The 26,717-nt window shown below is 36.8% G+C and overlaps 1 protein-coding gene across 2 annotated transcripts in view; it reads left to right on the forward strand.

The window, feature by feature from the left end:
* The first annotated feature begins 1,425 nt into the window (after positions 1 to 1,425).
* Positions 1,426 to 26,717, forward strand: part of DTNBP1 (dystrobrevin binding protein 1) — a 69,255-nt gene continuing 43,963 nt past the window's right edge. Inside the window, exons 1-6 of one of the 2 annotated variants that reach the window (XM_064665229.1) lie at positions 1,426 to 1,558; positions 4,819 to 4,866; positions 7,848 to 7,898; positions 8,733 to 8,793; positions 10,941 to 11,073; positions 18,895 to 19,027. In XM_064665229.1, coding sequence (XP_064521299.1) covers positions 1,503 to 1,558; positions 4,819 to 4,866; positions 7,848 to 7,898; positions 8,733 to 8,793; positions 10,941 to 11,073; positions 18,895 to 19,027 — 482 coding nt within the window. In that variant the 5' untranslated portion in view covers positions 1,426 to 1,502. The remainder of the gene's footprint in view (positions 1,559 to 4,818; positions 4,867 to 7,847; positions 7,899 to 8,732; positions 8,794 to 10,940; positions 11,074 to 18,894; positions 19,028 to 26,717) is intronic. The other variant, XM_064665236.1, reaches the window with a different exon arrangement.

Consider the following 26,717-nt stretch of genomic DNA (forward strand, 5'->3'; position numbering starts at 1 on the left):
TCTGCAGTATTAAATGACACACCCAAGAGACACCCTCTGCATACATTCTCTTTGTAACAAATTATTTCAGTGCTCTTGACTTTTTTTTTGAACTTTCAACCAAAATTGAAATGGTTAACAAATAAAATGCTTTGACTTTAAAATCTCAGCTGCTTTTTGTAAAAATTGAAGTCTCAATTAAATGTAAGTCTAAGATTTCTCAGATCCATCTAAATCCTTAGTCCATATTCCTGATATTAACTGAAAACGCACAAGGTGTGAGACTGTCTTCCTGTTACCATGACTGTAAAATACAGCCAACCAGAAAGACTGGCCAATTGTTCTGAAAAGGACTGATTCCCCTTAGAACTGTCTAAAGATTTGCTGACTGACCTATGACAGTTATGATTGGAACAGATTGTACCTAGAAGCTTAATTAAAACTTTTCACTGCATTATTTACTATTTGTAAGAATAGACTTTTTTTTTTTTTTTTTTTTTTTTTTTTTTTAGTTCATTAAGAATCATTAATATCTGTACAAGTCCAGCAGCCTCCAATGAAAACAGTGCTGGGCCACATAGACAAATAATTCAACTACCTGCTTTGCAAGGATTTTGAAAGGTTATCATTTATCCCTCACCCCAAGAACCCAGCAACCACAGGGAGTGGTTTCGCTTTCCATACTTTTAAGATTTGATCACAAAGCCCAATTCCCTGAGTTCACAGAACCACAGAATGGGTCAGGTTGGAAGGTACTACAGTGGGTTGTCTGGTCCAAGCTCCCTGCTCGAACAGGGTCATCCTAGAGCACATGGCACAGGATTGCATCCAGATGTTTCTTGAATATCCCAAGTGAGGACTGCCTCTCTGGACAATCAGTTCCAATGCACTGTCACCTGTACAGTAAAGAAGTTCTTCCTCATATTCAGATGGAACATCCTGTGCATCAGTTTCTGTCCATTGCCACTTGGCCTATCACTTGGCACCACTGAAAAGAGCCTGGCTCCATCCCCTTGACACCCTCCCTTCAGACACTTAAAGATATTGATGAGGTCCCCTCTCAGTTGTCTCGAGGCTGAACAGGCCCTGCTCCCTCAGCTGTTCCTCGTAAGAGAGATGCTCCAGTCCCTGGATCAACTTCGTAGCTCTAAGGAGTTCACTCCTACGCTGCTATAGCTGATGTCAAAATCATTCAGGTCAAGGTCCCAACCTGTCAAGGGACTTTGCTGCGGTCTTTAAAAAAAACCTCTAAAAAGCTGCAACTTCGGGGATCCATACGCTTTCTCAAGGTCAAACCTTGAAACCGCTCCGTTCTACCCTCGCACAACGGGGGACGCAGAACAAGGGGCTCGGCTCCCCTCAGCAATAACCACCCCTGCTCACAACTTTGCGAGGAAACACGCGAAGTCGGAAAAGGCGGAAGAGAGAGGGGGCGGCCCGGAGAGGAGGCGGGCTCGGAGCCGAGCCCCGCCCGCGCCCCTCCCTCCCGGCGCTGGCCTCCGCAGCCGGGGAAGGCCGGCACGATGCTGGAGACGCTGCGGGAGCGGCTTCTGAGCGTCCAGCAGGACCTCACCGCCGGGTGAGTATCGCCCTCGGCCCCCAGCACCGCGGGGCTGGAGGGGGGAACGGGAGAGGGACCCGCGTCCCGCAGCCGGGCGGGGAGGGGGAAGCAGGTGACCGGGGGTCGGGGGAGGCGGGGACTGGCCCAGGGAGGGAGGAAGAGGAGGAGATTGCGCAGGCAGGACCCTCGGCCTGGGCTGGTCTGTCACCAGCCCAGATACCCTCTGCGGTGCGGGGACGGGCTGGAAACGCGGCTCCGGGGTCTCATTGCGGGCCGTGTTCCCGCCTGAGTTGAGCGGCTGATGGCGGGCTGGCGAGCCCTGCAGCTGCGGCGGGGAGAGGAGGGGAGGAGGTGCCTCTGTGCTCGGGAGGCAGCTGCGGTCAGGGGAAGGAGAGAGAGACAGACAGAGCCTACTGTTCTGAGAGGAGATGTGACTGGAGTCAATTAACGCGCTTGAATTTTTCATGAAGTGACTGACCTTCAAGGTTTTATGGATCATCGTAATTGTTTAAAGAGCATCGCTGCGCGCCGCTGGGCGTATGGGGAAGCTTGTCTTTCCTTGGAGGATGAGTTACTGTCACTTGGGGGAAAGAAGCGCAGGATAAGTGGATGGAGCAGCCCCTCGCTTGTGTTAAAAAGTAGAAAGATATTCCTCCTACGTTGCCTCGCAAGGTTTATTTAGACAGGCCCTGTGTCGATGTTATTTTTAGTACAAGTAGGTGGCCCAAATGAGTGTTACTGGAAGTCAGTGAGATCAAGGTCATGTCTGTGCTGCAGAACTGCTGGCTCGTAATGAGTCACAGGAGAATATCATGTTGTAATCAATTGCTTTTAAAAACTGTGTGATCTTCGGAAACGTTACGGCTGCCTTAAGATACCCCTATGGTAAACATTTTTATATAGTGGTGAATGTCTGTATACTCCAGAAACTTATATACTTTATGGTGACATATTTACAACAGTATATGATGGTCAAGAGAAATTGATAGAATAGGCTTCAATCAACCAGATAAATTGCTTACATGTTATCTCTCATATTACCTGACGCTAATAGAATATTAAAATGCCTTAAGAATACAGACAATGGCATGGCATTGCTTTATTGCTGTCTGTCTTTCTGTTTTGCTGTCATTTTTACCTTCTCAGAGGGGTTGATACCTTAGTACAGTGTAAGGTTCCTTTGAAAAAGGTATTTTTCACGTAATGAAAGTGGGCAAGAGAAAGGTCATAACATGCTGGATCCAATTATCATTTAATTCTGTATTTCCATGTTTTGCAGCAGTTGAGTCGGTATGTTTCCATGTAGTCTCTAATTTGCCTTCTTCCTTGTGTTGCAGTGTTCTGTTTTAAAGCAGTCCCCGATTTCATCATTTCCATCTTTGTGTTTTGGCAGCTCCATTAATGTGCCCTTATTCCAGAGTCCCATGTCTAAGTGGTATTTTCATATGTTGTGTAATCTCTTTTGCAGTTGGGGACCTGTATCTCAGAGCCACAGAGGCTTTTTTTTCTTTAGTGTCCTCACAGAGGCCAGAACACAATTTGTCCTGTTTTGCCCCCTTTCCCTTCCTGGACAATGCAGCCTCAATGCCTTGGTGTTCTAGGTTAGCCCATTCTGTACCCCACCGGAGTGATAATAGAAGTCATTTTGAGCTGTTAAGACTTGACCTTAAAAGTGTCAAAACCCAAAGAAAGTATTAGAAAGTATTTCTGGTGTAAAGTTGTTGCCAACTTCTTAACTACGCCTGAATGCTTTCAAAGTGGAACAGTTGGATTTCTTGAAGCGTCACGAGGGGGAAGCTTTTCAGGGCTTCTAACAAAATAGTACCGCTTCCAAAGGAATTGTTTATGTATGATGGAAAAAGATTAAATCTGGGATGTGTGGTCTAAAGAGAGCAGTTTAGAGTTACTAGCCATCTCTGTGCACAAAGAAATGGAGTTACTGAAGTTTAAAGTTATTAGCCATTTCTGTGCCCTCTTCCCCTGCTCAGCTGTGTTTACTGTCTACGTCTCTGTATCCCGTGAGCAAGGTATCTAAATTTTGACCCATTTAGCTGTTAGCAATCTTTTGCAGGAGGAAGAAAAACAACCAAAATGGAACAGTGAGCTGCGTTCGTCTGTGCTCAGGCAGTAATTGTGCTTCTGCCAGCTTGAGTGATGTGGCTCACACTGCCTTACACTTTGTACAGGGAACGCTGCTGAAAGGAAGTCAGTACTTTGTAGTCTAGCGATAAATCCTTTAACCTTTACTTCCAGCTGCCTGGCAGATATTCTAGTATGAGAACTGATAGTGGTAACCCAGCATTTTTCTTCTATCCCTGTATGCAGAGGAGTGCTGCTGTTCCAGGCTGGGTGCATACTGGGGAATATGGCAGAGGAGGAGGACAGAGATGTTCTTCCTTCAGTGTGCTGTGGTTGTTTCTGCTTGGCTTGGCTATTATAAGCAGCTCTCTAACAGGGAGTGGAGGCATGCCTTGACATGTCTTTTCTCAAATAGTCAACTGCCTATTTTGCTGTAGACTTTGAAGTTTCTTTGAGTTTCTGGAAAATTGGTGGTGGTTAACAGTGGGGAAGTGTTTTGGCTCACCCTTGAAGCAGCTCAAATATCTGTATATTAGGTTGTTTCTCAATCCCTGGGTCACTCAGGATTACATATCTCTGTCATGTCTGGAGGATATCTTTGGTACTCAAAACTCATTTCCATCTTGCTCTGTGTCCCATATTTCTTCCTAACTCTTACTGTCCTGGACAGCTGTGACTCCAAAGGGCCTAGTAGAGACTGTGGACAGCCATCATCTTGGTGATCAGAGAATAGCCAGAGGTTTTGGTTCTCACTCTACTTTGTCAACTTTATCATATACAGGTTGACTGAAAAAGAGGAAGGAGTGGAAAGAGTTGGGGGGGTGTGGAGAGGGGGAAGGGGAATTGTTTGTTGTTGGTTGGGGTTTTGGTTGTTTGGTTGATTTAGGGGTTTTTGTGCTTTTTAAGAACAAGGTACCAGTCAGTTTGAAATTGAGCATGGGTGAAACAAGCCTCAGATATGCTCAGTAGCAGGGCACTGTGGTGATGCTGCTGGAGATTCTCATAATTTAGAAGCACTGTTGGTGGAAATAAATGAAATTTCACTTAGTTTTGTGGAGACCATCATATGAATTTATTTGTAAAATAAGCTGAAAGAAAATTACTTTAATAAAGTGGAATTAACACGTTATGTGCTCAGACAGTTTATTCTCTGGTTTTGGTTTTGGAAATGTCTGATGATTCTATGTTTTGATTTATAGGTTGAAGACTTTGGGCGACAAATCCAGAGATGCAAAAAAAAGGCAGAGGTACTTCATAATGTCTTAATGTATAGCACTGATCTAGGATGCTCTTGTTAAAGAAAAATTTGAAATGGCTCATATATATGAGCATTTGCATGTAATTTTACAAAATACTGTTCTGACAACAGAAAAGCTTAGCTCTACTATTGAGCAAATGCTTTGCTTCATAGAACATTCATTGATAGGCCTAAATAATTTCCAATGGCTGTTGATCATTTAAATTAAACGAATATTCAGTGTTATTGTAGTACTAAATAGAAGCTTCAGGCTGTACTACACTGAAATGTAATTGATTACAATCTTTGTGAATTTAATGTATTAAAATTATAATTCAGGGGGGGTTTTAACTGTAAAACAGAAATAGGAGCCTTTTTATTGTGGAAAATATATTTGTGATTACTTCAATTATCTGTTTCAAGAAGTTTTGAGATTTGTGGTGGTTTGTGGTTTTGTTTGTTTTGTTGTTTGTTTTTTAATCGCCTGCATTTTAGTACATTGCTCATTCTTTCAACCTGTATAAGCTATGAGGAAAGACCAGTTTATGTCTGTAAATGACATCTGTGAGTGTTGCTTCTTCAAATAAGCTCAGGTGTGCTTTTTTAAAGTATCTTCTTACTAAAACACAGTATGTAGACACAAATTAATTTAAAAACAAGCCCTGCACTAAAAATAAAGTGTCTGAAATAAACTATCTTAAGTTCTGAATCTTGATGTTTTGGATATAAAGTTTTTTTAAGAGAAGACTGGCTGTATTGACAAGGCACAGAGACTAAACTAAGAATGGGTAAAGGCTTGAATGAAACTATTTTAGGCAACTGCCTTCTCTGCATGTTTCCAGTCCATAATATTTTGGTTCTTCTAATGTACTGTAAATATCCATCACTTCTGAGAAAATACTGGGTGAACCAATTGAATCGTCAGAAACAGGGGAATTCCAGGGTGGCTTTGGCTTTGCTAGTAAAGTTCTGGGACAAACATAGCTTACCTTGACTTGTAAGGATGGCTGAGGGCACAAGGGTGAGGAGCAGAGAAGAGACCAGTAAGGGTGGTGTTGCAGTGGGAGTTTTTCACTGACCATCTGATCAGGGAGAGAATGATGTCTTCTCTAAACACCTCTAGGAATTCTCTGTGTCATTAAAACCCCATTCTTATAAGGGCCTTTAGCTTCCACCTACTGAAAAGACAACACATCAGTATGCATTCAAGAAGTGTTCTGGAGGGTGTAAATTGACATTTGCAAGAGATATCAAGGGCAAGAAGAAGAGCTGCTAGCCCTGAATTGATAATAAAAGGCTGAACAAAGAAAACATGGGATTGTTGATGAATGGAATGAATGGCAGCAAATGTAGATGTTGTTGAGGTATTTAATGCTTTTATTGCTTCAGTTCCTTGTGCTTAGTGAAAGGGGGGAAACTGACCAGTAGTGAAGGAAGATAAATTGGGTGAACTCAATCCATAAAAGGCCGTAGGAATGTATATGCCAAGAGGTACTTCATGAAATTTAAGAGGTATAAATCCAGTGTTTCATTGGAAAGGTAGTGTCCTCCACTATACAGACTGGGGCTGACAGACCAGCTGGGAAGTAGCTTTGCTGAAAAGACCCTGGGGGCCTTGACAGACAACAGGCTGAATGTGAGCCTGTGAAATTTCTGTTCTCAGAGGTTTTCAAGTTGCAACTGAACAGAGACCTGAGGAAGTTGCTCTGAGTTCCTAGCTGGTCCTGGTTTTAACAGGAGGTTGCAATAGAAACTGCCTGAGGTCCGTTTCCACCTCACTGATTCTGCCACTTTTCCCTTGGCTTAAGGAAAAAGGGTTTCGTTTGTGGTGTTCTTCCATTCAAATTGTGTGGATGACAGTGCAAAACAGTTTATTCTGGTCATCTTCCAGGAGACAAATCTTGGATGATATCAAAATCTTCACATCCCTTAAAATGCTGCATTGTTAATTTTCTGTAACTTATAACTTAGATGGGCTCCTCAATTCAAGAGGGACATTGAGGTGCTGGAATAAGTCCAGAGAAGGGCAATGAAGCTGGTGAAGGGTCTGGAGCACAAGTCTGTGGAAGAGCAGCTGAGGGAGCTGGGGTTGTTTAGCCTAGAAAAAAGGAGGCTCAGAGGGGACCTTATCACTCTCCACAACTACCTGAAAGGAGGTTGTAGCCAGATGGGATCAGCCTCTTCTCCCAGGAAACTAGCAACAGGATGAGAGAGCATAATCTTAAATTGCACTAGGGAAGGTTTGGACATAAGAAGGAATTTCTTCATAGAAAGGGTGATTAGTTAGTGGGATGGGCTGCCCAGGGAGGTGGTGGACTCACTGTCTCTGCAGGTGTTTAAAGAAAGACTGGACGTGGCACTCAGTGTCGTGGTCTAGTTGACAAGGTGCTGTTAGGTCATAGATTGGACTCTATGATCTCAGAGGTCTTTTGCAACCTAATTGGTTACGTGATTCTGTTATAATAAGTTTTCTCTATATTTCAAGTTGTTACTAATGGAAATGTACACATCCAATATGAAATCATTAGAGCATTAAATTGGCAAAGATTCTTTAGCTTAGTGTTTCTTTTTGATGCAGAATATATTAAGTGCAACATCTTTATTGAGGGGCATAAAGAACTTGTGTAGTAGTCCTATTTCAGGATGTTTCTGTGCCTTGTTTTAAGTTAAAACAATGTCCTTCTTGTCTCTTTCTTAACTGTACTAAGAAATTATTTCATAAAAATTGTTTTCAATGGACATAGTCAAAAAGAAGAAAGAATGGGCTGTCATAAAATAACAAAAGAAAAAGAAGCAATCCTAGCTTTGAAATATTCTTGTAAGATCCACTATGTAATGAATCTTAAACCAGAGTTGGCAAAATGTTTGTGAAACTGAACAGTAGGGAACATTTCTGCTCAGCATCTGTCAAGTGCAGGTGTGTGTGCACTCATTTTTTATAATAGACTTCTATTCTTTAAAAATTTTGTATATTTACAATTTGTTTTATAGAACTATTCAGTGTTTGCCAGAGTTTTCTGCTGGACTGGAATTACTCAGCAGGTATGACCTTCCTGTTCTTTCTTAGTGTCTGCTTCCTACAGTTTCAGAAATAACTTCATTAGATTAAGATAATTAGAAGAAAACCAAAGTGTTGCTAATAGGTTTTTGAATATTCTGCAGTTAGGAGTGTGAGAGTGGTTACCAAATGACAACTATGTTTAAAGCTTGCCCCATACTCAAGTGCTGTCGTGCTAATGCAGCAGAGATTCTGGAGGAAAAGCCACGTTTGAGAGATGACTTTAGTTCATATTCTAATGCACAGATATGAAGACCAGCACTGAGTCCTAGTCTGTGGTTTCGATTTGATGTTTCATAACTTAGACATATTTGATATAATTTCCCTCTGTAACAATAGAGACAATATGCCTGTCATTGCCTCGAAAAGACAGCGTGTTCCATATGTATTTAATCACATCTTTTCTGAATAACAGAAGCTATCTCCATTATAAGTTTTCTTTATATCTTAAAAAAATCTATTCTCTTTTTTTTGTGTGTGTGGGGCAGTGTATGTGTGATTACATTTTTTTTTTTAAATTTTCTTAATAAAATTGGGTTCCAAGTAATGCTTAAGGCAGTGTATAGTCTTGATATTGCTGGGTCCATTTCACTTTTAATGTAAGCTAGCAGGTTAAAAAACATGAATCACTTTTTCTTTAAAAGATATTATTTCTTACCATATGTTTGTCTCGGTAGAACAGTAAATACTGAAAAGAATTGTACAGCTTTTTAAGCTGCAATTTCTGGTAGTGCCTGTAAATATAAGCACAGTAATATCTATAAAATCTTCCTCTGTAAGGGGAGCACAGTAAGAATAGTAATTTATTTTCTCTTCAGATATGAAGATGCGTGGGCTGCCCTTCACAAAGGAGCCAAAGATTGTGCAAAAGCTGGAGAGGTGAGAAAAAATAACAATGCCATACTTGAAATATTTTAAAATGTGTAAATAATTTTAAACTAAAATTTTTGGTACCAGCATACAGGGTTAACCCTGACCTCTAGTTAAGTACCCACACAGCCTTGTTCACTCACACAGTAATGTAACAAGAGTGTAATGCAAACATGAAATAATGTGATGCAATGTAAACAGTTGCAAAAATGATGTTGCATGTTACTGCTATAGCACTTTAAAAGCAGTGGGGGGACATGGAAAGTATAGAATATATTTGAGGTTGAGACATGTTGATGGTTACTATCAGGGTAGGGCTGTTGCACTGATAATGTTTGCTGCCCACTCCTAGTGGACAAGAAATGGCAAGATCTGATTGTCTGACTGAAAAGATTAGGGAAGTGTCTGCTTTCTCCCAATTTTGTTCAGTGTTCCTGCCCTGCAAGCAAAGTGACAAGTTGTGCAGATTATTTGTGGAATAAGGGAAAGGAAACTTCCAGTAAGTGTTACCAATGCATTTTTCTGCACCAGACTTTCCATTTTGAGCCATGTTTAAGGGGCAGGCAGTGTAGGCTGAGCAGGACTGAGCTGTAGGGTTCTCTGTCCTGGCTGAAACCTTCATGTTGGCTGGGTGCATCCTCCCTGGCTCTTCTGTTTTATTTACGAGACTTCTGTGTATCTTTGTCTGATGGAAAAATAACTCACTGTGTATTTACAGTAATAAGGAAGATATCTTGTGTTCTTTCTCTTCCCTAATAGTATGGCCCACCTTTTCCACAAGTTCCAGTGAAAACTTCCAGTTACTGGAGATGAAGTTCTCTCTGTCAGTTTTGCACAGTTTACTGCTCACAAGGATCTTTTGTAGATCTCTTAAATTACTTGATCACAATTTTATAATACTTACTGCTTGTTTAGTTTGCTTTAAAAATTGTAGTTCTGAAAACGATGTGAGGTTTCATATGTACTAAACCAGTATAACCTTAATCTCACATGTTATAGCTGCTTGGAAAAATGAGAATGAAAAGCTTCCAAAAAGACTGAAATTTGCAATGAAATTCAGATATTCGCTTTTGGGACAATCATATATATATATATATATATATATATATATATATATATATATATATATATATATATATATATATATATATATATATATATATATTGCTTGTGGGGTTTTGTTTGTTTCTTTTTATATAAAAGTAGAAAATATAATAAAAATTGTATAAGCACACAAGGTTGACTGTACTGTATAACACCTAAAGATCCACTTGTCCAGTATCCCATTTCTTGTACTGGCCAATAGCAGATAAACTGCTCTGCTGTCTTATTTATAAATGTTGAATAGAGAAAGGAAAGTGACAATTTCAAGCTTTATTTGCAGCCTACAGTCTTACCATGTGAAATGGTTGATGTTAACTACCAATTCCACGTACAAAATTGTTCTAAAGGTACTGCTTTTAGACGATTGTAGTTTAAGCTGCATTGTTATCTCTGGGCTGAAATGTTTGTCTGGTGTTTGACCCCATCTCATGGTGGCTTGTTTGGGTTTTTTTTTTTTGTTTGCTTTACTGTTTAACTGATAGAAATCCTACCTCATTCTCAAAAATAGACTTAGCTTTATTTCAGTAAGGATGTTGGTATTCTGAGGTGTTCCATTACTTACTGGGCTTTGGAATAAGTTTTCAAAACTTTTCTAGTAAAACAGGATGTCTTTTTGACAGGGATAGATAGCTAGAGGAATTTGGAAATGGGAGAAGTTATTCTTTTAATAGAATCAGTCTGAAGTGGGTAGAATTATAAATCTGAGCACTCATTTGCTCATTGCTTAGATTTTTTCAGTTTCTGCAACTACATACTCTAAAAACTGAGGAATTCAGAATGCAGATACAGGCACAAGCTGCAGTTGTGTGCAAGAGGAAGGATGGATAATGGAATTAAGAGCAGGGAAACGATAATTGAATCATCTCAATTATATATAAAGGAAACATTTGTTATGTAAGATCTCTTGATCTTGTTGTTTTTCATAGAATATGACCCATATAAGTACATTATACTATTATATAATAAAAGGAAGATGCATTAATTCTAAAAATAAGCCAAGATGCTCATAAATACATAAATTTGCAGGTAAATTAAATACCTGTTTGTTTCAGCTGGTCGATAGTGAAGTTGTGATGCTTTCTGCACACTGGGAGAAGAAAAGAAGCAGTCTGCTGGAACTACAGGATCAGCTCCAACAAATACCTGGGTTTTTAGCAGATCTGGAATGCCTCACAGCAAGCCTAGGTAAGGTTTTATAGATATAATAAGCATTCAAGTCAGTACAGAGGATTAAACTGAAGTTCAGCTGTTGTGAATGTTGTGATTATAAAATTTAATTTTGCTTTCCAAATACATCCTTTCTATTGTAAAACAGTAGTTCATATACTGTTGGAGATTTTTGGTTTTTTTTTAAAGATCAACAGTTGCTCTGTCAGCAGTTAAAATTTTGTATGTGTTGTTATTTGGAAAATGAAATTGTGATAACTGCATATCTTGTATGAACAGCAGAAAAATACTATTCTTGAAGTCTTATGAAATTTTTAAGATTTGTAAGTAGTGTGAACACTTGTATATAAGTTGCTTCTCTGTGATTGAGTCTATGTCATTTTATATAATAATGTTTTAACTCATCATTTGGGTGGGACAGGGGAGAAATTTACCTGACTAGGGACACTTTCAAGGCAGAAACCTTTGGTTTTGAGTAATTGTTGGTTCCAAGGCTGGCTTCAATAGTTTGCATTAATGTACAGGGTTAAGGTATTCTGAACTGATGCCCAGCTTTTTCTGTGGGTGAAACTAGCAATGCTACATATTAAGATTACCAAATACTTTATATTTGTTAGACGGGTTTCAGTTTTTATAACTTTACCAAATGCTAACCTGTTGATTTAATTTAAAAGATGATAAATGCTTTAGTGGACTACTTCTGGAAACCTCTCATACAAAGCAGTTGATACACTGTTCAGAATTAAATTAGGAAAAAAGTGTTCTGGCCTCTTACTCTCTGAAAATCTCCAATATTGCTGAGTGAGCCTTGGAATGGGAATGCAGCATTTGACAAGTAGCAAGCCTGTCTTTCCACAGTAAGCCTCCTGCTGGCTCAATGGAAATCTATACAAGGTACATGAAATTAAAGTTTCGAAAAACTGCCGTCTGCACATGATTTTAGTAGCTAAGTTCCCCAGGGACTCAGCCTGCATTCCTCTTTCTTACAGCAGCTGGGAAGGAGGCAGAAATTCCTCATGTAATTGCAGCTCTTGTTTTTTTGTGGGGTGGGCTGGATTCATGTGCTGACATCTGATGTGAAGAAAAGGAGGGTTTGTTTCTGTCTTCAAAGCCTAATTTCTCATTCTCCTATGGCCACTGGACATGCAAAAATCAACTTTTGTTCCTAGGTAGACTGGTAATAACTTTACTATTTATTTCTGAACCAAAGAATGTATTTCATTTTTTATTACCATTTTCTTATACCACCTTATTTAATAAGGCTTTGTCATGTGTGCTGAGCCTTTAATATTGGCTTTTGAAAAAAAATTTTCTAAGGAAATATAAATTCAAATAATGATGTATTAAAATATTGGGTTTAATATCATCATGCACAAAGTGATGCAGCCCACTGGTAGACCAAAGATAAACAATATATTAAAAACCTAATGGAATTTTCTTCATAGTTCATAACAGTAAATGCTATAAATTCTGATGAATTGGGGTTACTTTCCAATTCCTAATGTAGTTTTATGAACCAGAATTAATCTCACTCTGTAGGATAACTTGGAGAAGGATTGTCTGTAGAATATTTTTGATTCTGCACAAGTAGGATTTAAGGAAGCATTAAGTGGCCTGTTTGGGGAAGCTAATGAATTTTGAAGTATACTGCTAAGATTGTGAGATGTGAACCAAATCTTCTAGCTTCACCTTGTGTGTCAGATTTCAAGTAGTTTATCTAGAGTTATTTATTAGTTCCTCTTAACGACTGAGTTTTTTGGAATTTTTTTTAATGGTAAGTTTTAGGGAGTCTATTTGAAGAGGTAGGTATAATTTATGGCAAATTCAACATCTACCCTTCTAGAAGGGATTTAACAGAAATTTACTATGATATTCTGCTCACTGTTTTTAGTTTTTATCACTCTGAACTATCTGCTTCTTAGAAATATAAACTGTATTCAGTTTTCCAAGAGATTACTATTACTCTGACTGTGAATTTTAAATATAAGTGAAACATTCTGTAAAAAAATGGGAAAATAGAATTACAAAGTGCTGTGTCCTGGGTTGTGCATTCAAGATTTAATTTGGCTAGTCTTCATCATTTGAACATAGTTCTGACTTGTAATATGATGTGCTTCTAATAAATCTATTAATGCTTTTATTTTGAAAGTAAATAGTGGACCCTGGCTGCTTTTGGTAAAAGAAATTTCGAATAATGGAAATAAACCTTTTTACTGACCTATTAAGGCTGGTATGAGTCACGTACAGATTCCTCAGCTTTTGCTCTGTATTACAACACACATTTTCATTAGCAATTTTATAAAGTCCTTTAACTTAGGTGTTCATGTTATTAGTCATCCCTCACTTGAAGTAAAAAGTCTGTGTCTTCATTTGATAAATTTATTGTATTATGCAATGTCTTGTAACTGCCACTGAGAACTTTTGAAGAAAAAATTACTCTCATGTAAAAGTGAAAAGGACAGTTATTGTCCTTTCAAAGTTCGAAATTGGAATCATCACTTAAGCTGGTTTTTGTTTGAGATGTTGTAGAAAATATCTGCTTGTTGATATCTGTCGTACTTGTCTTAATATGAAATATGCTTCATGTTTGAGCCGTGGCATTTTGCTCAGACATCTGTTTTGATTTCAGTAAATCAATACACACAAATCTTGATCCAAATCCAATTTTCTCTCCCCTCTCTCTTTTTTTTTTAAGATCAAGTGTTAAGCATTAACTTGATACTGGTTTCAGAAAGGCTGTTCATGTACATAAGTGACAGATCCAACATAGGTTGAAAATACTTAGACTGGGACTGGGAATAAAATAAGGCTGGGGATATAGTCAGAGATAAAAGCCATTGCCTCCTAATCTTTAATATTTTTTTCTGAAGTATGAGTTAGGTGGATGTGAAAATCAATTAGGGCAACAGAACTTTTTGCACTGTTTAGGGGGGGTATCATTGTTTATATCCTCAGCAGAAGGTCATGCTTTATTTTCAGGTTGTGTATCAAGTTTGAAAGTTGCCATTTTCTAGCTTTGCAAAATTCAATCCAATTTGTTCAGAATTTGCATTTTTAAAGAAATTAATGGCCATGCTCACTTTCTTTAAGGTGTGGGATAATTAATGACTTCTTAATGGCTTCTTCAGACCTTAAGGAAATATACTAAAGCTGAACTAAAAGGTCACAGTAATTATAGTATCTCTTTCATTGAATGCAATATTTTGGTTTTGGTAACATTGGGGCTACTTTAAGAACGTAATACCCCATATTTTGGGTATTGTTTTACACCAAAAAAAAGGGTGTGTTTTAATGAAATATATTTTTTTTTTAATTTCTTGATAAAAATGGCAAAAATATTTCCAGTTTGAAAAGTGCAGTATACTTCCAGCAAAATCTTGTGTTTTAAGGTTATAGAATTTTATTTTTGTTCATTTCATCAGTTTGTAGACTACCTCTGCAGCAGTACTTTTAGGAGGAAAAGGTGTAGTGAATAATAGCCCGTAGATTAGTCTCTTTCAGGAAGACATGAGTGTCTTTGGGGAAGACAAGTCATTAGTTTACTATTACCTATTTAAGTCATTAGTTTACTATTACCTATTTATTAATTGTGGCTTATGTAGGGATTTAGATATTAGCAGGTATTGGTCGAGTAAAAGTGAATTTAAGACTAGACAATTTATTAATCAAGATTTTTCATAGAGCTGGTATTTGAACTTCTGATTTGTGTTTGGTTACTTAAATGACAGTTTCCTTTTAGTTTAGCATTTAGCAGCAGATAACTCTTGAGAAAGAGGTGGATAAAGGTTTTGTGATGCAGAAATTTAGAATATATTTCATTAGTAGACTCCAGTTTTTAGTGATTTCTTTATGATTTTAAAATTATTTTGAAAGTTGGGAGAGCTGTGAAAACTTTTACTGAATATGAGCAACGATTTGTGGTTGGGAAAATGTCTAAAGAAAATAATAATTTATTATTAATTAAAACAGTCTTTCTATCTAGTTCTTTAAAAACTACTGTTACTCTTCTTGCTTACATGAGTTGTGTTGTCTGAAATAAAACTATATTTATCTTTTACTGAGAAAGGGAAAATATTGGGAAGATATATGTAAAACCAGACAATTTGAATAATACAGTCTAAAGATACCTGTGTTCAACAGGGTGTTTTTCTCTTTCATAAGCTCCAGGGCACAACACTTCAGCAGAGAGGGTTATTGTGTTAGGTAGAGATATATATGTATAAAAGACATACAGTTTGGTGCTGTAAACTTGGAAGCGCCTGGGAATTGAATGCAGAACGAAAAGTTTCTAGTGTACTTGATATGTAGTTTCTGCGAAGAAGCTGCTTTAACTTCATGTAAATGATATGATATTAGCTGGGTTTAAGATATTTTCTTTAAAAAAAGATGAAAACTGAGCACTAGTAGAACTGTAATTATGTAAAGTTTTTTCTTTTTTTTTTTTTTTTTTTTTTCAGTGAATGGAGCTCTTCCTGTTTATGTGTGTCTTTCACTGCCTTTAGTAATCACTGTCCCTGAATGGCCTAGAGATAGAGAATATCTTTGATGTAATTGCTTCCATCCATTCTGTTTTCTGTTTTTTTGCCTTTTATTCAGCAAATGAATGAACTTTATAGAAATGTCTTTAATACTCCTTTGTGGTTTCTGTTGTTTCAGTGACTGGGAGAGTGCAGGAAAATGACATTTAAAGTTAGCATAGGAAAAATGGAAAACTAGTATTTTCTGATATACAGCTGCGATTTAGCTTTTCTAACAATTTTTGTACTCGCATAGAACTACAGGTAACATAGGTTTCAATTTAAAAAATTATGTGGTAAATTTAAATTAGGTAAACTAATTGAAATAAAGTGTTTTCAGGTAAAAAAATTTATTTTGTGGTTGTTGAGTTCTAAGTAAATACTTTAATACCTGCTTATCTGGTAAACTAAGAAAAACAGTGTATGATGATGGAAGATAATTCAATCTAATGTCATCTGATCAAACATTAACATACTTAAAAAAATTAAAACTAAGGACTAGAACTTCAAATAGTGTTGTTATACCGTTGGTAGTGTAAGATATATAGGCCAAACTGATATAACTGGAATAATGTGACCTAAAGAACAAGTTATTTTTTGAGCTATCTAATAAAAAGTATGATTTCTGCCAAGTGTGGCATATTTACTATACAGGAAAATTCTTAATCTAAAGGTAGACTGTATTCTTTAAATCTTAAAAAAATTTAAAGGAGATGTTTTTCACCTTCATAGCTATGCCAGTTTAGAGTGAGATGGTGATTGTTGCCTGACGCCTTGGTTGTGGGATTTCTTTGAGCTGAACAAGAAGTAGTAATCTTGCAGATGTTCTTTAGAACATAAGCTGGCTTTCTGGGGCATATTTGTTCTAAGTGCCATGTGAACTGTAAACTGGAAAGGAATTTCTAGATGTTATATTTTTGCTAAATAACATCTTTAAATTATGAGCTTATTATCTGTGAATATAGATAAGAGCTGATCATAGACTTATGGCTTAAGTTTCAAATTGATTAAATACGTAGTTTTGTTTGGAATCCTCTTTGTCTGCACAGTGCATGTATTCTCATTTGGGTAAGAGAGAGGTTAATTCACAACTGTAGCTGGTGCTATTGCAATGGGGCTAGTTTTCAGCTTTTTTTGTGAAAATTGAGTTTTCTTTCACTTCAGAAAGAAGACTTCTGAAACCAGTGTTGCAGTAAAGCAGGATTGTTGCCTCCTGAGGAGTTCATTCCCGTTCTTCAGGAGCACAGTGTTTTCTGCAATTCCCACTAGAGGCCGCTCAAATGCTAGTGCTAGGAATCAGTTGCTCTCTAGAATTCACTTCATTCTTTTTTTTTTCCTGTTCTTTGTTGTAGTCTTTTAATATTATTTCAATAGCTAATAGAGCAAAGCAGATGGGGGATGGTATCTGGAAAAAACAGGGGTTGATAGGTACCTTACTAAATTATCTTCAACCCTGCTGTGTTTGTGAATTTTGCAAATTAATAAGCAAGCAATCATTCTGAAAAGCAAGTTAGCATAATGCAGACATTTGGATTTTAATGCACTCAAGAAAGTCCTTTTCTTAAGCAAAAAGGGACTACCAATCATAATTGCAATAAATTATATTACTCTTTGAATACATCTGGATTTTGTGAGAGAAAATTGAGTATGTGGTAAACAACAGATTTCCACATCACAATATGTAGAACTGAAAACATTTTTTTTCCTCAGAATTGTACCTGCATTAATTGTCAACTGTCTATTTTTTTTTTTTTTTACCATCTCCCTCTCCCCTCAGGAATCTGTATACAGATAAATAATTCAAGGAAATATTAGCTGATTATATAATCTGTGTTTCCCTTTCTGACTGTTGTGGAGCTTACTTGTTAGGGACTAAAAAAGTCGTTAAGTAATTGAAGCTGAACATATGAATATGCATCCTAGGAAATTTGTTTGAGGTCTTAACTTTTGCTTTTCTAGGGTGAACACAAGGATGGCTATAATTGAGTAATGGCCAAGAAAGTTGAAATTATGTATACTGCAAAATAGGCTCCAAGTAGAATGGTCAAACCAAAACTGAAGATTTAACTGATGCATCCCGCTTACTATTTCCTTCTTTTGAGCATCCAAAACACATTAACTTTAAATCACTTTTTCCTACCTTGAACTTAATAATTATTCTCTTGCTTTTTGAAGGTTGCTTCTGTCTGTTACAGGCAAAGGTGAAACACAGCCATTTGCCAAAACTCAGAGTTCCTTTACATTTTTTGCTTTCATTCCATCATCTGTGTAGTTCTTTGCATCAACAGTCAGGTTCATATCCTGCAGCAGATCAGTGTATATGTCTCTGGACCGCAAACTCCCTTCTATTCTTTGGCTGCTATTTTATTTGTAAAGGTGTGATTTATCTTTCGTCTTGCAATTTACCTTCCCTCTGGTTGTAGGAAAAGTCCTGGCACAAGAATGAATAATAGTCCTGTAATTCACAGAGTTCCATCCCAGAGTGGCTCACTGGTTAGAGTTTGGGAAAATAGTTTTTCCACTTTGGGATCCTGAAGAGAGACATGGAGTTTAGCATTAATCACTGGCAGGGAGAGTGATCCTTTGATACAAGATTCACATGGGATAATTGAGGTCAGAAGGGACCTCAGGAATTCTTTGGTCCCGATTTCTAGTCAAAACAGTGTGAGCTATGAGATGCTTTTGGAGGACTTTTCATAGGATTGATCTATTTTAAGTTGAGACTGAGCAACTGTGGTTAAAGAGGAGATTAAGACATTTTGCATGTTTTTAAGTGCATGTGTATGTAAAATAGCTAAATCTAGAGATTTACCTATCAGTAAAGGATCTGTCTTCAGAGGCAAAAATGTGTTCTTTTATATTACCATGAGACCATGTGAAAGTTAAAATTCTCCTAGTATGCTTTACTTTTGCTTCATTTGAATAAATTAAGATCAGTACTGGTTTTGGTCAGAGCTTTATACCTCACATTGGTACCATATAGGAAGGGCTAAACTGAGAGTCTACTCAAGAACTAAAATTATGAGTCCTGAATCTTCTTTTCCTGATGTACACACACAAGCCTCTGAGACCAAGATGCTGGGGCAAATAGAGTGGTTCAACATCTTACTACAAGGGAACCTCAGATAGATCTACCTTAACATGACTCTGCTGCCACTCTTCACTGTGTGATATGGGCTGAGATTTGTTTATCTTTCTGAGCCATTTATATATGTGTAATGATTACTATGTTAATTGTGTCCCTTTAAAAAATCCTATTTCTGTTCAGGTGAGTTGTCCATCTGTTGATACAATTTGATATTCATGTAAGTATTTCTTATAGCCCAGCTAGAGGCAAACTTTGAGGAAATGGAGAATCATCTGTTGTGTCTTGAGGACCTATGTGAACAGTGTGAGTTGGAAAGATACAAGTGTATGCAGACATTGCAGCTGGAAAACTACAAGAAAACAAAAAGGTAAATAAAACAATAATTATAAATTAGCATAAAAGGTACACCTTTTGTAATTACCCCCCATATGTAATGTAATCCCTTTTATTTTCATCTCTTTAAGAAACAATAATCTTTGACAGGATGTTGCAAATCTGTAGTAGATTCACTGAATGTCTAACTCTTAGTGATAAATAAAAAGTGTGTATATTCGGAAAATTGTCACTACATAGTTGTTAAGATGAAGCCATGCTTATTATTTTCTGCAAACAACTGGATTAAGGGCTGTCGTTAACAAGCACTGATATATGGTTGTTTCTTTTAATCCCCTGCCCTGTTTTTTTTATTTCTTCTTTTTCTCCCATGTACCTGTCAAATTAGGAACAGTATTTTCCTCAATCTTCCTTTCGGTTCTGTCATATCCTATCCTATAAGTACCTTTCACTCTGTATGAAAGGTATTAATCTCCTGCCATTCTCTTACTTGCAAAAATGGGGCATTAGTTCTTGGAATCAAAGTTCAACTTAGACCAAGCAGTATGTGTGAAAATTCAGAACTTCCAAATTATGAGCTTCATGTTTACCTAAGAGATAAAGTAGCAAGAGAAAAATACTGAGCTTAAATAAACTGTTAACTGTCTTGATTTTGTTACTGACAGTGCCAAAAATAACCTAACAGAAGAAGAAAAACAGTATTATGTCCATTATATAAATGAGGAAATGAGTTGAAGCAATTTGTCAAAGACAGTGTCTGACAGCCTATGTTGGGGAGTGGTGGGTAGATGCAGATGTTGACTAACATGGGGATAACCAAGTTCCTTGATCTGTCCAGCCAGGTGACCTCCTGTTAGCCAGGGAAAGCACCTTGGCACCCTCCTTACTTCTCTTGATTGTGGAAGCAAGTTTGATTGATGTGGTATGGTCAGAACAACTGGTTTGGTTTACAGTTCTAATGGGGCTGTGATGATCAAGGGCAGGACTGCTCCAGACAGCATTGGTCACATTGTGTACAGCTTATCTGCTTTCCTCTTTCTTGACCTTCCTTTTGCTGTTCTTGTAGGTCGTCTGTTTTTGGGGGGGGAGGGTTTGTTGTGTGGTTTTTTTTTTTTTGATCTCTGTTTCTTCCCAAATAATCAATTCACCCCTGATTACATTTTTCCCCTCTTGGTCCTCATTTATTATCTAGGGAATCTTAGCCTTCTATGGCATTACAGATCCAGTCACTGAAGTAGTGCTGGTGTTGCAAGTTCTGCATCCCAGAAAAAGAAAAAGTTTCTGCATTCTCAAAAACCTGAAAGTTCCCTCTTCAGTTTTCTGTGGAATTTGGCTGTTTTCTCACCCAACTCCCTTTTAAACATCTGAGAAATCCAGTCGTCCCTCATGGTGCTATTTGTAGCTTTTGTCAGCATCTTATTATGTTATCTGTCACATCTAGCAACTTCTCATGTCATGTCCTTAAGTTTTTCACATCCTGTTCAGTTAGCTTAACCTAGACCAGGGCCTTGGCAGTGGTCTGTAATTTTCCTGAAGCCTGGATTTTCCCTTTCCCAAGTCAGGGCACCACCATATTCTCTCTCCAGGAAGAGTCTCACGAGCAGTTAGTATGTCTGAATATTCACTTGTTCAAACCTACTGAAGTAATTAAATATTTAATATTAATAACTTCAAAAATATAAATATATTCTATATAAATTATATATGTGTATTTCTATAGATATGTATCTGTATAAATATCTAAATATTTAATCAAATGACACAAATTTTAAATGTGTGTAAAGCAACAGATTTGTATCTCTAAAATAATATTTCTAAAGTTTTCTGAGGGTTTTTTGTTTTCTCTGCCATCTTTGCTCCCTCTCCCCCAACCTCTGCTTTCAACATCAAACTAAAGTGTTAAACTATTGCCTGCTCTGCTTAGCAGCGTCTAATCAGTTTTATAAATAGAATGCTAAGCAAGCTACTTAGTGTAATTATAAGCTGATTACATTTGGTCAGATCTAGACAAAACAGGAAAAATACAGGTAATTTCTGGTTGATCATTACCCCTGTATTTATTTAGGTAAGAAATTAACTGCTAGCTCATTACTAGAAGGACACTTGCTAATGTAGATACTTGAAGAACCAACAGCCAGTTAACGTGAGTGTGATTTGTTATTGTGTGTTTGGAACTCATATCCTGTCTTCCTCTCCTTGATGCTTGGGTTTTTACTATGATACCAGCTGAAATAATCAATGAGGTGAGTTCAGGAGTCTATGCTCTTTCTTTAGCACGAGAGTTATTTTCAGGGAGTGAGTGGTTTTGTGCTTAAAAAAAAGCATTTAATGTGTTTTGACAATATAGGGATGAAAACTATTATGAATTTGAACTTTAGAACCTGTGGTTATTTTAAACATGTAATAGAAAGTAATTTTATTATGAAGTCACTGTAGAGCTTAGACTACAAGCTTGTGTATTTTAAGTCTTTTGAAAAAAATATATGTGAAAGGTTTAGAAAAAGATGCTTTAGGTCAACATTAAACCTATGAAACACAGCTTATGGTAACTATGGGAACTTATTTTCAGAAACAGGTCTCCCTGTAAAACAGAGCAACTTTATTTCAGTTCAGACAGATCATTTTTTTCCCCTTTGTCATTGTGTTGAGTACGAGTTTCAAAGTAGATTCATCAATCCAAGGTGTTTTCCAACTTATATTAAAGCCTAGTGTTTGGGGGGATTAGTTGTTTCTCGTGTGCTTATCTCTGGATTTTTAATATTCTCTTTTTTGTGTGTTTAAATCCACTGATCAGGGTACCAGTATTGTTATATGAAGTCTATATTCCACTCTTGTTTTCTCTAGTTTGTCTTGCTGCAATTGTTTGCATGCATGGTAGCATTAAACCATGTTGTTTTGTTTCCTGTCTTAATCAAGCACAGGTCTTCTTCCTTTTCCTTCATTCTTCTACTGAGGATATTCTGTTTCTGGTTGCAGAAAACACTCTGTATTCTTTCAATCCCCTGTGGCAATTCTTGCTTTCCCAGGTGCACTATTGGAAGCTCACTTCTATGTCGTTTTTTCATATGCACCTATAATGTGCACCTATAATGCAGCCCATAATGGCAGGCTTATGGTGTAAGATGAAATGTTTCTGTCCTGAAGCTCTTATTAACATTGGTATCCATTTCAGAGGGATCACAGTTTTTTTGAAAAGTAGAAACTCCAACTGCAGCATTTTGTAGGACTACACTGGGAATAGCAAAAAGTCCTCGTCACTGGAAATGAGTGAATAAATTTTACTGCGTGTCATTTGGCTTTAAACATAGTTGTCTGAATGTTAATTTCTTTAAGATGTCTTGTTTAAGAAGCCATTCTTTTCAGTATTTGTCAGCTTTGAGAACTGACATAGAAGGAAAATAAATGTAGAAATCTAAAATCCAGACTGAAATATACCCTGATACTAGAGTATACTTCAAGAGATGAATGTTTAGTAATATTGCAAACCCTACTGGGACTATTATTTTTTCTTTCTGGTGAGATCTGAAGAAATGCTTTACTTGAAGAGAAAATGTGTTCTTAAAACATATATTTATTTCTAATTTTTTTATTTTAAAGGCTTATTTGTTGTCAAATAATGTGTAACCCCAAGCTTTGGTAATTAATGCAGTAGGCGAGGAGTTGGACAGATTGTCATAATTCTTGTAAGGTGCCATCATTGCCATGCCATGACGGTGCTTTAATGCTTCAGGGGAGAAGAATGTTTGATTTACTTTCTCATTCAGAAGGGTCTAAAATTTATGGCACATTAGAGATGTGTGTGAGAAAATGTCTTAGTTACTGTTGTTTTCTTCTGTAGATTTTATCCCTCTTTTTAAATAAAGGTTGTTGGACTGAGATATGATGTCTTGTCTTAGACCTAACCAAAATAAATTTGAAAAATAAATACAAAAAACTTCTTCAGACAATTTAGACTGCTCTGCTTCCTGAAAAAGTTCCTTCTAGCTTGGGACGATTAATGGTTATTTGCTCACTAACACACCAAAATAATTTGGAGGGGATTTTTTTGGGTTTTTAAGAGGGGGTTTTTGCTTTCAGATATTATCTTTACCTCTGTATCTCTGCACAAAGCTATCTTCTGACATTAAATGTACTGTGAATTATTTCTAAGACCCCAGCTACATGTTTCATAGTTCTCATGAAAATTTTCATCCAGGTAAGGTTTCATGCCGTATTCTTTTTGATCAGTCTTGTACTGGTATAGATTTTCACCTACGATATCTCTGTGTACCTTGGTACCTAAATAATAATTTTTGCAAGGTTGGGTGCAGAACTTTCACTATCTTCAGGACAGTTAGTTGTGCATTGGATGACTGGCTTTGAGTTTTCATTAGGCGTGCTATAAGTTTCTGTGCTCGAAGCAGAGTTCACATTGCAGAGATCTTTTCCATTCTGCTGTTCATGAGTTTGCGTACAGCACAACCAATAGCAAGTGTTTTCATGGTGATAACTGGCTGGAATTAATTTTATATCCATCAGTTATTGCATTTATTTAGGCAGACACATGGAATGAGAATTCTTATTGATCCTGAAGAGAAAGGCTTGCACAAGCTTTAGAAAACTTTCCCGGATAATTTTGCTCCCTTTGAGTAGTTTTAGGGCCGTGAAATTTCTTTTGCTTGCAAGAACTCTTGCATCGCAGTATTCTGCATACATCAAATTCAAAGGAGTAAGCTGTTTCATTATATAGTGAAATTTACTCCCATCAGTGCTTCAAGTATTTGAAAACATTGGCCAAGACTGAACACGTAGCAGATTTGAAGATTGTAGGGATTTTGTCAGTTTTTTAATCTTATTTGCAAAGTGTGAATGTACAGTATAATTTCTGTCGCTTTGAAGTTATTTTAATTTTGCCCTTCTTCTTTGTTGGTCTTTTTTTGATGCAGAGAGACAATGACATTGTTGCAAAGAGATTTGATGCATAACTTCTCTTTACAGTTTTCTTTTCTTTTGAATAGGAAGGAATATAAAAGATTTTTCTTTGGCTTTTGTGACCTGTGATTAAAGACTGAATGTTTGTGTTGGATCCTCTGTATCTTACAGCACCTTTTAATAATGTTATCTAGAAACAGTTAAAACATTATGTCAGTCCTGCATAATTTATCTCTACCTTTATGTAGTGCTTGTTAGTGAGCATAATCTGCAAATCCTGTCAAGCTGTTAATACCAGGCATTCTTTGTCCAGACTTACTGTACCAATAATAGGAACAGATGGTTTAGGACTGCCTTAATCATCATTTTATACCCTCCCTCACCTCAAAACTGCATTATTTACGTAAGTAATTAATTAATTGTGGCTAGAGGCAGAAGAATGGGGCGTAGGTGCTTGTCATTACCACACTAAAATTCATCCTCTGCTTTTAAGCACGGTGTTGTGCCTCCTGATAAATTCTTTCTTTGCTAAGAATTATTTCCTGAGATCTTTAATAATTCCTTTCCACTTACATCAAGAAACAATTTGTTTAAAAATTGTTAAAAAATGTATTAAATGCATTTATTGACTACACTTCTGTGAGGGAGATTTTAAATTCCCATATCAAAGGGATGTGTTGAGGATGTCTGAAGAGGTACAAGTTGTAACTTCTTTCTGGAACAGTTGCATTTGTGCTGCATGGAATCACATCCAGCATTTTAAGTAAAGAGTGCATATGGGGTTACAGGCTCTTTTTAGTTATTTGTTTTTGTGGACTTGTGTTGTATGATATGTCACTTAGTGAATAAAGCTTGACCAGTTTTTAAATACTGGAATTTTTCTCCTTTTTAATGCTTGGAAATTGATGGCCAAGTTAAGAGGTGGTCTACATTTTCTTGTGTGGATGTTTACCAAAACCAGGTTTTCAGGAACCCTTTTTCTTTCTAGGAAAGATAGGTGGAGTTGACAGCAGAGGTAGCTTTCGATGGTAGAATTGTTTGTACCTTCTCTTAAACTTCAGCTTCCCCTACATTCTTTGTAGTTTCTCAAATTTTTTTGGAGCTTGTAGTTGTTTATAGTTTGTCCCAGATTTCTTTTCTCAAATTTCAGCTTAAACTTTGATTCCTAAAATTGTGGTTGTATGATAAAAATAAATAAACTATGTTGATACATTTATCTTTTAGTGATCCAGTGACATTGCATACTAAAACATTAAAAAAATTAAATTTAAAAACTGTCCTTTTTTTTTGATAGCAAGAGGATGAAAGCAAAAACGTAAAAACTGGGTCCTGTGCAAAATCTTAGATCTGAAAGTATAAGCTTTTAGAGGGAGCTAAGCATTAATTCCACATTTCAGATTCCAGTTTGGAGTGGTTCCAATGCTAGATGGCCTGTATCAGCCTCTTAGCAGAGGATGAAACTTGCATTTAATGATTTTACTTCTACCATTTTCTTCTGGTTTTAGTAACATCTCCCTCATTTTTACTGTCCTTTTGAATGATAGTGCCTGAAAGATGACCCCCAATGTTCTTCGTCAATATAAATATTTGTTTCTTTTTTCATGAAATATCCAAAGAAAAATGCTTTCAATCTACCCTGAAACTACTGAGTATATTAGAGTACTATTTGTTTTTAGTTGTATTTATTAGCTTGCTTGCCAGCTGCTAATGGTTGCAATTTCTGTTACTAAAATTTGCTTCAATCCATCTTCTGGATTGAAGTTGATGTGGAAGTTTTGCTGGAAGACCTGGAAAGACTTCAGCTACATTTGTATCTGTGCGGGGCCAGGAGTTGGACTTGATGCTTGTGGGTCCCTTCCAGGTCAGCATATTCTGAATTCTGTGATTCTGTATTGCATGAATATGGAAGCAAAACAATCTCCACTGCAACATCATTTAAACTGTTAGTTCTTTGCTCTTTTTTACTGGATAAAACTTCAAAATTGATGGTGAAGAATCCTGACCTGTCTTCAGTGTTTCTTCAGATTAATAGAAACCTTTGCCTGCTGCTTAATTCCAACAGTCTTTTAGTAGTAGATTTAGTTTTTATTGATTTTTCAGTACTTAAAGGCTTTCCATTATTTCAATCTCAAATGTATTTCAAAGTAGTAGTTGGCCTCAATATCTGAAAAGGGTGCTTGAGGAATCTTGTGTGGAAGGAAAACAGTTTTGTATCATTGTCACGAGTGCTAATACTAAGTACAAAAAAACCCAGTACTTGAATTATTTCTGTGTACCATGCAAGTGACGTAAGTTTTGAGTTCTGAGGTTTTTGACTTTTACCTCTGCTGACATCCAGAGGAAAGTCCCAGAGGAAAGATCTCATGGCTTTTTAGCTTACTAAAGCTTGAGTCAGGCAATGGAAGGAATTTATTTTTCTTTGTTGTATCATTTTGAAGGCTTAACTGTACCAGACAAGCAGGTGAAATGCAGCATTTCTCATGTTTTATTTTGGATCTTGTTAGGTGCCATAAATATTTTTCAATTAATTTGTACACGAGCATCTGTACTTTCTTTAAATGTATTTTTTGTAAATAGTATTTACAACTCAACACTTATTAACATGTTTTATTGCAAAATCTTTCAAATTTAGTCCTCAATTTTTACCATTCATATTGAGATTGTCTTTTGTTTATGTATGAGTCTAGTAGTTAGAATTTATTGACTGTTACTTTTAGAGGCAGTGTTATAAAATTGTTCCTGACATTCATTTATGACTTTGTTGCTTTCTTATCTGCCTACTCTCTTCTTGAATATAAAATTCAAAACTGTCA

Source organism: Pseudopipra pipra, chromosome 1 (genome assembly GCF_036250125.1).
Source record: "Pseudopipra pipra isolate bDixPip1 chromosome 1, bDixPip1.hap1, whole genome shotgun sequence".
Classification (NCBI taxonomy): Eukaryota; Metazoa; Chordata; class Aves; order Passeriformes; family Pipridae; genus Pseudopipra; species Pseudopipra pipra.